Source organism: Rosa chinensis, chromosome 6 (assembly GCF_002994745.2).
Source record: "Rosa chinensis cultivar Old Blush chromosome 6, RchiOBHm-V2, whole genome shotgun sequence".
In the NCBI taxonomy this organism is placed as follows: domain Eukaryota; kingdom Viridiplantae; phylum Streptophyta; class Magnoliopsida; order Rosales; family Rosaceae; genus Rosa; species Rosa chinensis.
In genome coordinates, this window is record NC_037093.1 from 67,140,888 (window position 1) to 67,157,636 (window position 16,749).

The 16,749-nt window shown below is 39.9% G+C and overlaps 2 protein-coding genes across 2 annotated transcripts; one reads left to right on the forward strand and one right to left on the reverse strand.

The window, feature by feature from the left end:
* The first annotated feature begins 594 nt into the window (after nt 1–594).
* On the forward strand, nt 595–12,002 carry LOC112170025. Its single transcript, XM_024307167.2, is given in 18 exon segments — nt 595–986; nt 1,238–1,977; nt 2,522–4,001; nt 4,091–4,572; nt 4,575–4,753; nt 4,859–4,940; nt 5,413–5,460; nt 5,953–6,146; nt 6,347–6,374; nt 6,854–7,304; nt 7,411–7,570; nt 7,659–7,720; nt 8,021–8,115; nt 8,196–8,309; nt 8,596–8,661; nt 8,985–9,082; nt 9,313–9,731; nt 10,247–12,002. Coding segments are annotated over 18 exon segments (6,429 nt in total). The 5' UTR covers nt 595–685; the 3' UTR covers nt 11,677–12,002.
* An 883-nt stretch (nt 12,003–12,885) lies between these two features.
* Nucleotides 12,886–16,467, reverse strand: LOC112170023 (interferon-related developmental regulator 1). Its single transcript, XM_024307165.2, has 13 exons — nt 16,106–16,467; nt 15,691–15,865; nt 15,476–15,556; nt 15,290–15,372; nt 15,083–15,198; nt 14,880–14,990; nt 14,629–14,738; nt 14,069–14,378; nt 13,899–13,976; nt 13,713–13,763; nt 13,499–13,585; nt 13,287–13,364; nt 12,886–13,113 (listed from the first exon to the last, which is right to left on the reverse strand). Exons 1-13 carry the CDS (start codon nt 16,113–16,115, stop codon nt 13,066–13,068), a joined length of 1,338 nt encoding a protein of 445 aa, XP_024162933.1. The 5' UTR covers nt 16,116–16,467; the 3' UTR covers nt 12,886–13,065.
* Between the last annotated feature and the right edge of the window lie 282 nt (nt 16,468–16,749).

Genomic DNA, 16,749 nt, shown 5'->3' on the forward strand with positions numbered 1-16,749 from the left:
AAGTAAATTGTTTTTTGTATAACCACTAAGTTACTATCATTCTTCTTAGATGAGAGGCAGCCGGCTCAGGGGCTAGCCCTACTACGATTAATTGAGGCTTCAAAGTATTTTTTTTTCCTAATCATTACTATTGTATTTGATATTTCAAAACGGAAGATCGAGCATGGGATCCAATTAACTTTAAATCTTTTTATTGGGGTTATTTTTGTGCACTTCCAATTGGTCATTGGATACTTCTTGCTTGTTCATTCAAGCTTTTTTAGTTAATACCTTTTAACTGTCAGACAAGTGAGAACATAAAAAAGATACCAATAACGAACTCAAAAAATTAAGAGAAAATTATGACAAGTCTAACTTAGTAATGAAGCTGAATCAAGTGATATTACTAGTGTAATTATTACCCATCATTCTTTATACCTCAGACTAAATTCTAAGTATAATTATTATTATTTTTGATTCAAAAATGATAAGTTTACTTCTTGCTCCACTTACTAAAAGAAAAAAAATGTTTTTCTTTCTTTCCTCATTTCTACACAAAAAACAATTTCAACAAAATAATAAAGCCACGTAGGACAGTCCTTACCAATGGGGGATTAGTAATTATTCAGAAGGTGCAGTCCGAACCGGCCGACCTCAGTCGTCGCTATTTGATAAATCCTCAGAACGACGCCGTCTCTCTCCCTCCATGGCCTCCGCAGAGCAGCCCCCGAAGAAGCGAAGGCTGCACGAAGCCGAAGCAGAGCCACCATCCTCATCGCCGCCACCATCTCCGCCACCACCGCCACAATCCCTAGCCCAACGGCTGAGCGCGGCAGCTCCAGAATCTCTCTCCCAGGACGAAATTCTCAGGAAACGTAGACACCGCGACGAGATTCGAGGCGTTTACGACTGCTATAAGCGGATTAAGTTCTGCCTCTCCAAGAAGGACACTGCTCTCACCGCCGATCTTGAGCAAGCCTATCTCTCCCTCATCACCGCCTCCAGAGGTCAGTTTCAGTTTTACTCTTTTGCCCCTGATTGTTTCCATTAATTTCTTTTCTATTAAAGAAGATAGTGATAATTCTTATCAAAAAGAAAGAAAGAAAGAAAGGGGATAGTGATAATTCTCAGTTCAGTATCAGCGAGTTTTCATGATTTAGGTTTTTACTGAAAGAAATTGAGATTGATAAGTGACCTTCATAGTGTTAGATTGTAAATTTTTGTGTTCACTGTGTTAATCATCAGGCTAACTTCACAGGTTGTACGAGTGTACAACGCATTGTGGCTGATCTCATTCCTAGATATGCTTCGAAATGCCCCACTGCTCTTGAAGCCGCGGCAAGAGTTGTTGTCAATATGCATAACTGGAGTGCGGGGCTGATAAATAGAGGAGAGGATACTAATGGCTTTGCATTCCAGACTGCGAAATCCTGTATTCTTGGTCTATCGGATATTTGTTGCACTGCTTCCTCGGTGGCGTCAACATCCTCTGTCATTCGTGGTATTTGCTCCGGCGTTTTTCAGAATGTGCTTACCTTCTTTATATCGTCCTTTGAGGGGAAGGATGTCTTTCTGATTGTTGGTAAAGAGACTGTGAGAATGCAAGGTTCTGCTGATATCTTTCTTCAGCTAAAGGAGAAGTTTTCTGATGGAAATGAATCTTCGGTGACTAAGTTATCCCAGTTACGTGCTCTTTGTTTACTGTGGATTTTCTTTTGTTATCCTAAAGACTCACTTGCAGCCTGCTTTGAACTCTTGAAATCCACCTCATCAGAGGGAGTTCTTAAAGGGCAGTATTTTCTAAGTCAAATAACAAGCAAACTCGATAAGGATGGCGGGCATCATTTGAGCAAAACTAGTGATGAATCTAAAACAAGTACAACTTTTGTTGAAACAAGCAACAGAGGCAATGATATTAGCTCTGAGCAGCTAGCATCAGATGGAAACAACGTCTTTGAAGATACGATTTCAGTTTCAAATAGCTGCTTGTTAGGACTGGTAATTCCTTGTTTCCCTTCAGTTGAATGGATGTCTGCTATATATATTATGGTGCATTGGATTCTGAACTGTAGTAGCTTGATTTGTGAGAATGTACATATAACTCTTTAACATTTGCTAGCTATTGAAGAAAAAATCAGTCACATTTTCTTGTTAGTTTTGCAGCGATAGATCTGCTTTTGTGTTTGATAGTAGCACATTGGTACATAATAATGAATTCACATGTTTTCTTGTTTCCATTTGTGTTTCTAAAATTGTAACCAGAGTGAAGTTCAATACAATAATATTAAAGGGCTTGTTGAGTTCAAATTAGTTGATGTATTGCCAGGGAAATTTTAAACCAAGAAACACATAGAAGGATTTGTATTTAGGAGTAGACACCTGTTAATAGGGGGTTTTCACATTTGTATATAGATTATCCCCTGTATTTCTTGCTGATCATTGATGAAAAAATCTCAAGTATTTGCTTGAAGATAAGGCATTCAACTCCTTTTTATTTTCCTGTTGACTAGTAGTTTGAGCTTGTCTTTTTCTAAACATGCAGGTTCTTAGTAAAGATCCATTATTGCAAGGTTGGATGCTCTCAAAATATAAGAAGTTATGTAGATTGCCATCTATTTCAGATTTTAAATCTGCTTTGGAGGGTGCCTTTAAATCTTTTATAGATGTAATGGACGTAGAAGGTAATCGAGCAGACAGTGATGAGGATGATTCTGATCCATCGAGATTTATCAATCGACCATATCTGGTGTCTAGGTTCTCTAACCTACATGAAACTGGCAGTGATGTTTATTCTGATAGAGTGTCAGGTCAACATATGAAAGCTCGTAGCTCTGTAATGCCTCTTGAAGCTAATAGTCACTCAACGGGTTCCAATCAGGATAGTGGCGGTGCAAGGCCCATGGACTTTGAGATTAGGGAGCATGGAGATATGTCACATGGCAGGTCTTCCATGCCCAGGGACGTAGTGAACCACCAGATGCCTTCACCTGTCACAAGGTCTCCATTAAGCTTCAGGAGTAATTCGTTTGATGGGAGAAACCACTTTCATATTGAGAAGAACAAAGATACAAATTTGGATTTTGGTTCACCTTCCATGAGATCTTCAAGTGGAGGTGCAAACAGTTCTTTTGAATCTCCCAAATGTCATCCTGTGTCGTCATATGTGTCCCCCAAGACTCAAATTGTTTGGTATTCTGATGGGGATATTGCAGCCATGGACATTTTCTCAGCTTCTAAACAGCTCTGGCTGGGCTTTTTTGGTTCTGATGTATCTGAAGCCCATGTAAGGTTTCAGTTAGAGAGGTTTGGTGCCATGGAACATTTTTTTTTCTTTCCTCATAAAGGATTTGCCGTAGTTGAGTATAGAAACATTCTTGATGCCATAAAGGCTCGTGAATATACGCGCAGGCATTTTCCTTGGTGCATAAAGTTTATGGATACAGGACTGGGAACTAGAGGTGCTATGAATGGTGTTGCAGTTGGTTCTAGTTGTCATGTTTATGTTGGAAATGTTTCAAGTCAATGGGCCAAGGATGAGATTCTTCACGAATCAAGGAAGGTGCTTCGCAAGACTCCATACTCGGTCACTGATTTCAGCAATGAAGGTGCGGTACTGATGGAATTTGATACTCCTGAAGAAGCTGCTGCTGTGATGGCACATCTCAGACAGCATCGCAAGGAAAGGAGTAACCACAGGACACCATATGGTGCTGGATCACTTAATGTAGTATCTCACATTGATGGTGCCAGATCTGTACCTACCCCTACCCATGTTGACATCAGAAGCAACCAGGGAAACATGTCTAATACTGCTGCTACCCCATTTGCAGTAAAGCATGAGAGCCACTCAATGGAGCTTGTATCCCCTAGAGTAAAATCTGAGAATCAGGGGAATTCGGTACAAAGTGGATATATGTTTCAGTCAAACAGAGCTGTCACTGGCTCTACGGAGATGCTTGAAGCTGGCACCAGAAGAGTTGATGGTTATGACAGTAACTTAGCTGTGAATTCTACACAAGGAGGTGATCACCTTTTCATATAACTTTCATTGAAATTAATGTCCTCTATTTCCTTTGATACTAATGGAATTTATTCAATGATTTTACTCTAGGTGGTCACGTTGCTTCTCATGCCAATGAACCTAGGTGGTTGTATTCAAAACCTGGAATGGAGCTGCATTCTGCACCAGGGAGCATTCCATGCATTCCTGTACCAACACAGATACCCTCAGCTCCACCTCCTCCACAAATTTCCTCATCTCCATTTATGCGACCTGTTTACCTCCCTCCAAATAGTTCTTGGGATCCACGGGGTTCAAGTCACAATCGTCCTTTGAACCCAATCTCACCAGGTGTAGTCCCCAACAATTTTCATGGTAATGCTATTGTACCTCCCTTCATTCCTGCTTCTGTGACTCCACTTGCACAAATACAGGGAGCTCCAGTGCAGCAATTTGACCGTATGTTTTCAGTACCCATAGCACCACCACCATTATCATCTCTGCCACCTCCTCTACCTGAAATGCCACCTCCGTTGTCCCCACCCCCACCGCCTTTGCCTCAATCACAGCCACCTTTTGTTCCCCCTCCACCTTGTTCCCCTCCCCTCCTGTGGCTGTTTCAGAACCATCTGTTGTGGAAACTTCTGGACAACCCTCACAATATCAGTGGCAGGGAACATTGTGTAAGAGTGGTGTTCATTACAGTACAGTTAATGCATATAGAGTGGATTCTGATATTTGCAAATATTCCAATGCCACTTCTGAACCTATAGAGTAAGGAATCACCTCTTTTATTTTACCTAGTTTGCTTTCTGGATTTCAGTAATGATTGCAAATATACGGATATCTGTTAATAAATTTTATGTCTCATTGTTGCAGATGGCCTCTTAAGTTAGACATGACCAAGCGTACAGATTTTCGGCATGTGAAGTCAACATTTACTAGCACCCCACCACATAAGGTAAGTTCTTGAATATTTTTATGCTGCTCTCTCTCTCTCTCTCTCTCTCTCTCATATGGTAATTTGTATTCTGTCCCCATCTTCTTGGACTACTTAAATACACACTTTTTATAAGATGACCAACACAATACTTTTGACCGACACGATAGATAATATATGGTAAAACAATGTGGGAAATCCATGTTAACTAGATTTTTGATACTAATGGCTTATAGAGCTTGATCCAACTGAATGAAAATACAACAATTCAGTTTAAAATTGTATCAGACTAATGGACTTGTGGAGAAGAAAATGGGAAAGTTCAGTAATTTACCTTGGACTGGTACATTTCAAAAGGAGAAAAATTAATCCCCTTTCTATACTAACCGACTTAATTGATGGCAGACCAAGTTTCTTCATATTAACATTTAATTATTTTCTTCTTTCCCTTTCTGAAATTTCTGCACCGTCTTTTCTTTAATATTTGTTGCAGAGGGAAGTGTGTCGATTGATCCCATCTTCTGCAGCTGATCAGAAAGGGGTAAGTTCCTCTCTTCTCATTTTTGGTCTTGTAGCTCTGTAGGATGGCAGCTGATTTTTTTCCCTTAGAGATTTCTCTAACTATTACCTTGATAAAGTGATTGTACTATTTAACTGAATTACATAACTGATGAAGTGTTGCTATGAATAATCTCTTAACTGAATTACATAACTTATGCATAAATAGTTCAAGATTTAGATATATGAAGCAAAAACTAATTTATAATCTCAGTGCAATCTAAGTAAGTAAACATCCCAATCTTTACATCTTGAGACTCGAGCAATTTCGAGCGTGCCTTTCTAAATGTCAGTCATTCAGTTATCTGAGCAGTGAATGGCAAGTCATGTTGTAAGATGAAGATCTTTGAGCTTCATAATTATATATTGTACATGTATACTACAGAACACAAAGTGTAGTTGACACATGTTAATCTGTTGAAACTGAAGCCCTAAACTTTGGAAACATCTCAAGTCTTACAATACTGCTCTTCAGTTTCAGGATTTCTTGTCATACTTGAAGCAGAGGGACTGCTCTGGAGTGATCAAGATCCCAGCGGTGAATTCCATGTGGGCCAGACTTCTCTTCATACTTCCATACTCGGAAGAGACTTGCTCTATGCTCTCTATTGCGCCTTGTCAACCTGATTGCCTCATTGCTTTAATATTACCTAAAGAAACGAATTTTGAGTGGGTATGATCTGAGTTTAGGATATGGGTGGGTATTCTGTGTTTGCAGTGGTAGTCCAATGAAAAAAGAAACTAATTGTTATGCTTTTTATTGTAGTTGAGTTTCAGTTTTCTGCTGCTCTGGTTTGAGGGAAATGCAGGCAAGAGATTTATTTCTATATCATACACAGTACAGAAACCAGCATAAAAATCATGTGGAGCTTTTGCGGTTTAAGCATAAAGTGGTTTGTTGAATGTACACTCCCTTTTTTTCTTTTTAAGGTTTTAAGCCCCTAACCCAGTTCCTTTCCTTTGGTCGTGCAACCCAGTTCTTTTACTATTCTAGTTAATAATTGACTGTTTTCCCATTTTTCTAATAAATTGTAAGAGGATTATATGGCATTTGGAAAAGTAAATTTTACCCTATAAAAGAGGATTATTGGTAAAACATGGAATTAAGACATCTTTCAATTGAAAGTTTTAACCTTGCTTGCATTAGTACGAGCATCGTTAGCTTTGCTAGTATGCATGGGCAAAGCTGAGGATGCAGAATGGGCCACACAAATCACATTAATGTTGTTAAGGCCCGAGAACGCTGAAGCCCAAAAGAAGAGGCTAACCTGAACCCCGAGGAAGTCAGTGCAGGAAAGGAAAACCAATACATAAAAAATCTCACTCCTCCTCCTCCTCCTCCTCTCAGCTCTTGAAATTCGATCGGGATCTTCTAGGCCATGTCGAGTCACCGGAACCCTCAGGGCAACACTAATAGGCAAGCCGGAGGAAGCAAGGGTTTCACCAAAACCCAAAAGGTCTTCGTCCCCAAAAATCAAGACCAGAATCGTCCCAGAAGCCCTAAATCCCCAAATCCCACGCTCTCCGCCTCCCTCCGGCAATCGCTGTCCCAGCCGTCCAATGCCGAAGCTTCAAGCGTCGCTGCTTCTGCGCCGCCGGCGAGTAGCAGTAGTACAAGTAGTAGGGTTCGGATGGGAGAGAGAGGCGAGTGGGTGTCGACCAAGGGCAATTTCGTGAATTACTTGCCCCAAGATGAGGCTGTTGCCGCTGGCCTCGGCGCCGACGAAGGTGGATTGGACGCCGTGGAGTCTCAGAGAGTCGTCGATCTTCTCAATAGAGAGCTTTCTCGATTGCTCAAGCTAAACCCTAAGGAATTTTGGAGACAAGGTAATGATGGAGTCGTCTTATCACAATTTGATGAAACAAGTGTTAGCATTTCATTTCTGTTTATTGATCTCTGGCTGCTGTTATTCTCGGTTCTCATTACTGTCAGTGGCTAGTGATACTTCCCTGCATGAATTTTTGGAGAGCTTCCTACAGTTTCGTAGCAGGTGGTATGATTTCCCTCATCGCGGAGCCAAGGACATGGTGGCAGGGGTCATTGTAGGGGAATTAGAACTGAGCCGCCGCGTTTTTATGGTATTGTATCGAATGTAAGTTTAGCTTCAGCTTTGTAATCTATCACTGGTATATTGAAATCACACTGGTATGTTGTTTTTCATATTTTTCATCCTATTGCAGATCTTCTAGCAGGGATCCTGGTGCTCGGGCTGCTGATAGTCTCAGTCCTAAAGACCATGAAGGTGTGTCTCTCGTCTCTGTAAAATTATAAATGATGTAATAGTGTTACAGTTCCATTGACATAATAATTCATATAGTGTATTACTCTATCGATTTCCTGCTTCTAGGAGATGCGGTCTAATAGAAATACACACCAGGTAATTTATCAAGGAGACGGTACAGTTTGTGAGTACTTCGAGGTGTACTTGTTTCATACTGGCAATCAATGCGATCACTTGTTCAATGACTGAGGGTGTTGTTTACTGTCTTATTGTCACTTATATTGTGTCCTGATAATACTTATTCACTAATTCCATATGTAGCTCTTTTGCAGGAGAAGAAGTTGCTTGACTTGCCTAAGTTGCTCGACATATGTGCTATATATAGTCATGAAAATGAAGATTTGACGAGAGTGCTGGTAAGCATTTTTTTATAAATAGTGGCCTATATCTTTGCTACACACTCTCTTACCCTTTCTCATTTTATCATGTCTTTCAGGTTGGCAATGCAGTGACAGCCCATGCTACAATCCGTGACAATTTGACTGCTGTGGCATCACATTTTCTGAGCATTGTACAAACAATGTATCAACGTAGTAGCACGGCATTAGAGGTAGTCTTCCAAAATCCAATTATACCACAATTCATATTTTTTTAATTTACGTTCCATGCAATAGCCCCAAATATAATTGCAGCCTAAGGGTTGGTCATTGGTTTTTACGAATGACCACTTAAAGGAGTCAGGACACGTAGGCTGATCCAAATTGTCTGTCTATCAATTTGATAGTTCTTTTGTTATTTTTATTTTTGTGGTTGGATTTGTAAGTAAATTTTCAATAAGGTGTTTTGCTTGCATTTTGGATACATGACAGAAAGGATTTTCCTAATATCATGCACAGGCCCTTTTTCTGTCTGGAAATCCTGGAGAACACGGATCCAGCCGTCTTCTTGCTGATTTACTGGAGGTAAGTTGCTTTGTCTTGTTTTATTGATCAATCAATTCCTTTATCCCTCTCCGATTAATATCTTAATTCTTTTCTTCCAACTTGTTCAAGAGATTTTTCAGTAAAGAGTGGCATTTACTGGATGTATCATGCTTCATACTGTATAAATGTAACATGCAATGTTATATATGGAAGTTCTATTTAAACAAGTTTATAGCTACACTATGGACATCGGATCTCTTCTATTTCTTGTGGATCCTTGCTATTTATGTTTCCTACTTTTGGACATCTGATGGTTGGTTGCTCTGGTACTTGAACTGAGATATTGTCTTCTTTTTTGGTAGGTTATGGACTTCATAAACGATGCAATTGTATCCATGGATGCTTTTCTAACTGCATACAAACCATCCGCAATATTCTTCTTGTGCCCTGTTGAGATAAGGTACCTTGTTTGGTATTGGATTTTCAAAACTTTTGGTCTGAGAAAGAATAGTAGTAGGTGCAGTCTGCAGTAAGTTCCTGTAGATGCATGGGGAATTTGAGTTATCCCATGGAATTGGCTTGTTGGGTTCACAATCAGGTGTCTTAAACTAGTTTGGCTGTTCACGGTCGAGTATCTGATAAGGATTTCAGCATGTTTGAAGTAGTAAATTTTGTTCTATGTGTATGCAGTTATGGGAACGAGGAATTACTAAGCACTCTAGCAAGGTTGCATGATTCATTACTTCCATCTTTGCAGCGTGGGTTCCAAATAATTTTGGCAGCTGGAGAACATAAAATGGTGTCAAATGTTGCTATAAGTTTGAAGATGTTATCAATGAGAATTGTCAAGTTTGGATGGAAACTGTTGGACTCATGCTATCTAAGTGATGAGGTATTCAAAGATAATCTCTCCATTCCTGCTGCTGCAGAGATGTTCCCAGCTAAACTAGAGGATCCTTATATTAGAGCGGACATTTTGGTTCAACTGTTGAGAGAGATTAATGGAATTTCAGTATGTGCTCAAGAAAACCAGAATAGGGAAACATTTCTTCAAAATGTTGAGAAGAACTTCAATATTATGGGCAAAGTGGAGAATTTACAAAATCACGGTAAGCAATTATATGCTTTTACAGCTTGATTTACTTGTAGGTACTGAGCTGAAATTTTCCAATTGCTAGGTTATAGATGTATAAATGTAGACGTTGGGTACATATCATAAGGTACATTGGTTTTGAATAAATAGGTGATAATTGCTTAGAAGAAAACGAAAAAGAAAATAGGTGATAGGTGATAGATGTCAGTAATAACAATAGTTCTTGGGAAATGTATAGATAGGACAGAATACTTAATAAATTTTAAACCTGAAAAAATATGGAGGAATATATAATATGTATTTGTTGTCCGCCTTTTTATATCCTCCTTTTATATCTTGTAGTCCGTTTCTAGATATTGAGAACATCTGGGAATAAAAGTGCTGAAATTGAAGCTTCGTAGTAAATTTTCCTGTTTGAGTTGAATTGATGCACAAATCTTTTTAGATAGAACTTACCTACCATACTAGATTTACCTCATCAACCAAGTGCTTGAAGAAGGAAATTATATTTTTTCAGCTTTGTTCATGCAGGATGGATAATCATGGATGATGAGCAGTTGGGGTATGTGTCTGGAATACTGCTGTGTACTCAGAAGGTCATTGGTAAGTTGCACACCAATGCAACAACCCCTTTAACAAACAAGGTAGCGGTGGATGAAGATGTTGCAATTAAGGAGTCCAAGATTAGTCAAGTGAAGGATCTCTTCCCTGATTATGGAAAAGGGTTCTTAGCTGCCTGTCTTGAAGCATACAACCAGAATCCCGAGGAAGTGATTCAAATGATTCTTGAAGGAACTCTTCATGAAGACCTGCTGTCCTTAGATACTAAATTAGAGACAATACCAAAACCCAGAAGTGCTACTGTTAGTAGGAATGATAAAGGGAAAGGAATACTAGTTGAACCTACAGCATCCACCACTACTAATACAGTGGCTGCCATTAGGGTTCAACAAAATGGGGTCCCTTCAGTTTCATCATCATCTTCACAGGGAAGATTTGTTAGGAAGTCTAAAGCTGACTTGCCTGATTCTGATACACTTGATGACAAAAACGAAAAGTATTCAGCAAAAACTGCTGCCCTTGTTTCGCAATTTGAGTATGAAGATGAGTATGATGACTCTTTTGATGATCTAGGACTGAGTGTTGCGGATTCAGGAGCAGGGGAAATTGAGTCGTTCGGTGAAAAAAGCAGTTCAAATATTGGGAAACCTTGGGAGACACGAACTGAAAGTTCATCTCAGAATGCTACTAGTTCAAAATGGGGTTCCAGACGGAATCCCCAATATTATGTCAAAGATGGCAAGAATTATAGTTACAAAGTAGCAGGTTCAGTTGCAGTTGCAAATGTGGGTGAGGCATCGTTAATTACTGAAGCACAAAAAGAACTGATTCATGGTCTTGGTCGTGGCGGCAATCTTCCACTTGGTGCAGTTAAGAAGCTGACAGAGTACTCTGAGCAGCAAGATAGTCATGTAGATATTTCTCAGAGTGAAGGTAGAGGGAAAGGGTATAATCAGAATTCCAGGGGCTGGGGCAGAGGAGGAGGAGGAGGAGGAGAAAGGAGAATTGAGGAGCAAGATAAGCACTTTTCTCAGACAGAAGGCAGAGGGAGAGGGTACATTCGGAATTCCAGAGGCCTGGGAAGAGGAGGAGGTGAAAGAAGTCAAGGCGACTCAAGTGAGGAGCAAGATAAGCACTTTGATAATTCTCGGACAGAAGGGAGAGGGAGAGGGTACATTCGGAATTCCAGAGGCCGGGGAAGAGGAGGAGGAGAAAGAAGTCAAGGTGACTCAGGTGAGGAGCAAGATAACAAGCAAACTAGTGTTTCTGAAGTAGAAGGAAGAGAAAATGTAGGGAATCAGAGGGGAAGAGGGAGGAGAGGTGGGGGAGGAGGGAGGAGTAATAATTACAGGAAGGACCGAGCCATGAATAAGCACTTTTCTAGTTTGCGTGGTCTCTAGATAGAGCTACTCTGATAATAGCATGAGACCGTCTCGGGGGCGCCTCTAGGTTGGTTTCTCTTCTTTTATACTGAGATTGTAATTCCCTGCAAAATGCAAGTCGCGAGGTAATATTGACAAAATTCTCAGGAATCCCACAACTACATAATATACAAAGGATCAGATTTTGATATATCAACTGTTTCCAAAAGTTGCACAAAAAGCAGTAGCTTGTCAACTGGCTGTAGTAGTCTTGTTTTCTTGGTTTTGTTTGAAAAAAGTAAATATTTTTCTGTTTCAAATAGTTATACTTTTTATTCTTCTGTTTGAAAGAGTTTCACATTTTATCTTTCTGTTTGAAAGCGTTGCTTTCAGTTAGGATTTGTGTTTTTCTGTTTTTTTTGCCTTTGCCCTGAGCTCCGACTGTTCTTTTCTTTCTCAAACAGAGAGAAAAACAGTTGCAGATGTCGTCGCTAAAGATAGCATTCGCTGCTTAAAGTGAGTACACTTAATGCCCCTTCGGCACAATTTTCACATTGTTTGCTGAATGCCCCTTCGGCTCAATTTTCACAATGTTTGCTGTATGATTTAGCTGGTGTTTGTGTTCCTAGAGCTTTGGGCTCTGATTCTTTGTATTAGTTTCTTGTGCCACGGCCCTATGGGCTCTGATTCTATTTATTAGTTTCTTGTGCCGCAGCCCTTTTAACCTTCCCTCCACAAAGCCACTTTCTAGGGCTAAACCCAGCCCCCTTAGCCCAAACTTCGCTCTTACACGTTCTGGGCCTGTATCCGGCCCACTAGGTCAAAAATTTTGATCTGATTGGACGGTTTCTGAACCTAAACCCTGCCCACTTGGCCCAAACGTTCACTATACTGGACACTTTCTGGGCCTAAACCCGGCCTGACCCAAACCGTCCCTAATTGGGTTCTTGGTCTGGCCCAGCCTTCAATCTAATGTAAAATGTTCTCGGCCTAAATTCGGCCCACCTAGGGGCATAGCTCTGATGAGAGACTCGCCTAAACCCACCTGTCCTATCGTTAGCTCTACTACCCAGCCCTCATTCTGGGCCGGTTGGTGTCCCAATTCCTTGTGGGCTGTGTCCATATTTTCTCATGAGAAGCTTATACTGGCAAATAAAACTTCGCCAAATGTACAATTTATTTTTATTTTCTCAAAGGCTCCTGCAAATGTTAACAGCTACTTCTCAAACTATTCAAAGATCAAAGGGATGAACCAACACACGCACCATGTTGTGCACAAAAAATAACCATTCAATTTAATTTTGGACTTCTCCATACAAAATCTTTAATGTCACAAATCATGGTGTATAACTTACCCACAGACTAATTTTAATGAGATGCTATCTAAATTTTCTGACCAGAATAATTCCAGGCTTCCACCATCCAGAACTACACATCATCCCCCACATTAGCTGCAAAGCGGCCAATATTTTTACCCTGAGAAAACAGAGAAACAAAACTAAGAAACAAAGTACAAGTAACCACTAGCATAGATATGTGCACCCTAAAACTGGACGTCAGATGTGTTTGTATAGATCATCCAAGGAACATCAATGCAGGTGTTCAAGCACAGGCATAAAGCATGTATTCTAGCAGTGACGAAAACATACCGCCGATAACATCCTCTGCTTATTAAGTTGCTGGGTCCTTGCTTTGTTGAGAGCTGAGTTTGGTGACCTAAACATCCTCTGTAAAAAGCAACCACATATATTATTAACAGGAAGAACACCAACCAAAAAGCTTAAGAATATAAAATTAGTAGCAGATCCATTAAACCACAATACAGCCGATACAGAATGATTCCTACTGGATTATAACAAACCTTTTCACTACCAGATAGACGATTTTCAAAATCCACACACTTTTTCTTTGGAGTGAACCCTAAGACATCCTGAAGGAGTTCGTTTTCCTGTTTCCAAAAATTAGATTTATCTCATTAGCATTTGCTTAGCTGAACAGATTACTCGACAACAGATATGAATGAATGTCATAGAAAGAATGAAAAGGAAGCTGTATCAATAGGCAACAAAACCAACCTGCATGTGCTTTATAAACCCTCCTCCAAGAAAGTGCTTCAAAAAGTTCAACTACAGTAATTTCCAAATTGGAAAAGCATCAATGAGTTGAAAATTGGAAAAGCATCAATGAGTTGAAACTATCAAGCAAATAGAAGTCTGGAAGCAAAAAGTTGATATAAGAAAAGAGGGACGAGAAGAAGGGACCTGTATCAGCTGCGACCATGTTGATGTCTGTAGTGAATCACTACCGATCTTAATTGAAATTTCAGGAGAATAATCATCCTGATATTGAAGAATATGGTCACCATACAGGATGAGCATATTATATCCATCTACAGTAAATGAAAAAAAAAACAAAAAAAATGAAGAAGCACCTCAAAGTATTCCAAGATATCCCGAAACATGTTCCGCTGGTTGGTAAGATCTTTCTTAGCAGCACTTTTGCCACCTGCCTCAGCTGAAAGGTCTCTGGCTTGATTAATAATCTTTGCTTTCAATCCTTGTATATGTACATACTCTCGAGGCTTATTTCCTTCTTCAGTTGAGCCATCATCAGAACTTTTTGTGCCAACAGAGAACTTCTCTAAGCTTCCTATTTCAAAAATTAATGCCAGAGCTTCACCAGCAGCTATCCGCACAGAGCGGTCATCCTTGTCTAGAAGACTAGACAAATATGATATGGACCTGCATTTTTAACCACAAAAGAAAGGGGTCTGTTTAGACGGCTTAATCAGGAACCATTAATAGTATCTATCCAATAATTGTGTCCACACTATACAGGCCTTCCAATTTTGTTGCAGAGTGTTGACAGTGATCAAAATCTATATCATAAATTGGAATGTAGATTGGATGTTGTAAAGAGAATGAATTGTCTAAGAATCCTTAAATATAGTATCGAATAATAACATCAACCTAAGACTGAGATTGTACTCACTCCTGCCAATCTTTGGGATTAAATTTCCATCCATCTACAGTGGTAAGAAGAAAGGACCATGCAAACACCATCGTAGTTATTACAGCCGCTGAAGGTTTAACTGCAACCACCTGAAAAGAAAGAGATGGGAGAAAAATCAAATCATGATACTTTATTCATCCAATACATAAACAACAATGGATAAACAAGCTCCCACTGAGAACTACTCTATGAAAAATAAAACATAAAGACTGGAACATAAATACACATACGTTTGATTTCAGTTTTGGATGAACCACTTGCCACATAACTTGCATTGATTTTTCTGTTTGCTCTGGGTCATTACCACCAACGAAAGTGATGATAGCTAAACACTCCAGCAACTGCAATCATAAACCAAATTCTTTCTTCACTAAAATGGAAAATTCCACACTAGAAATTCCTTACAATTAAAGCCTAAAGAGATCATAGATACCGCTATTGTCTTTGTGGATTCAGATCCAGATTTGAAAGCCTGCGAAATCACAGGTAAGGATTCTTCAAGCATTTCATTAGCATTGTCCCCACAACCAACAGTCAAAGCCAGCAATCCTATAAACAGAAGAAAAGATTGAAAACTGAACTTGATAACTAGAACATGTTTGAGACTGAGCACAGATCAAAAGGGGCTAAAGGGACTGACCAATCACATGAGATGCCAAGCATATCTCTTTAGACGAACCCTTCTTAATGCAATTCAGACACTGATGCAATAAAGTGGCAAATCTGAGGATAAACAAATTAAGTTTATAGGACCTGAAAAGTCTATAACAATCCAGCAGATATAAATCAACATTGTGTCAGCAAACAATCCAACACAGGTACTTACTTCTTTTCCACAAACTCATGCTGCAAGCTGCTATTAAACGCTTCCACAATTGAAGCCAGAGCTTTTTCCCTAGTGGAACCCCTTCATACACAAAGTACCATGTATAAGCAAAACCGGGAACAACGTAACCAGCTTTGTCACCCTTAATCTAATTATCACCAGCCAAATAACACAAACATTAATGATAGAAAATGAAATGCTAAAAAAATTGGTACCTCTTCTCATAGAGAGCATCGAGAGCTTGGTCAAGCAAGCTATCCTTGTCGACTTGCACTTCATCATTTCCTGGCGCAAACACAAGGTCAGAGCGCATCGTCGACGTTGAACTCACGCTACTATTATCGTCATCGCTATCCAACATCACCGCCGCATTCTTACGTTGATTATTCCCTGCCCAATCAAACTAAACTCAACCACCACAATTCTATAGCAACAAGCAAAATTGAACTCCGGCAACCAATTCAATCAGCAATAAATTCAAAACTAGTGAAATTGAACACAAATTTGAGATATGAAGCGTCCAAACTACAATCAAATCAAGCAATTAAACAAAAACAAAAGCAAAATCGGCAGAATCAATGAAACCCTAATTAACCACAGAGAAGGTCAGAGAGAAGAAAAATGACTCACGCTTCCCCATCTGGAACTTCTGTGAGGTCCTCGAAGTTTGTCGAAAATGTAAGAGACTAAATTCCGAGCTATGTCAAAAAGAGCTACAAGGCCGACTAAGAATCTGAGAACGAGAGGTTTTCCGAGAACAAGGTATGAGATCGGAGGCGGCAGAATCGAATCGATTGGGTATGAGATTGAAGTTCGATGAATCTGAAAATCGTAGGGACAATTTAGCCATTAAAAGATTTGGATCGGAGAAATTTAGGGTAAAAATAGAGGCTGGAGTACGAAATTGGGGAACAAGGAGAGGAGGGGTTGTTACGTATGAGACGAGACAGGCTCGAACAACAACATGTGATGAATTTCAATCTACACGGTCTTAATGTTTATTCGAAGTTTATTGGGTGGTATGGAATATTCGGATATCTACTCTACGGAATCGTGTGGTGTATTACGTGGCCGATCGCCGACCGTTGATTGGAAGCGATAGTCCGATAGTGGTTTTGGCGGTAGGTGGTGGATGGCGGGCACGCGTCAGTGGGGGGGAATTTTATTTTTTTTGGTAAGTAGTGCGGGGATTTTTTGGGCGTGAAGGACTAGGTTATTTTTTTGGGCGTGGAGGGGCACGTGGCAGTTGGGAGATTGGTGCGGTTAGGAATGAG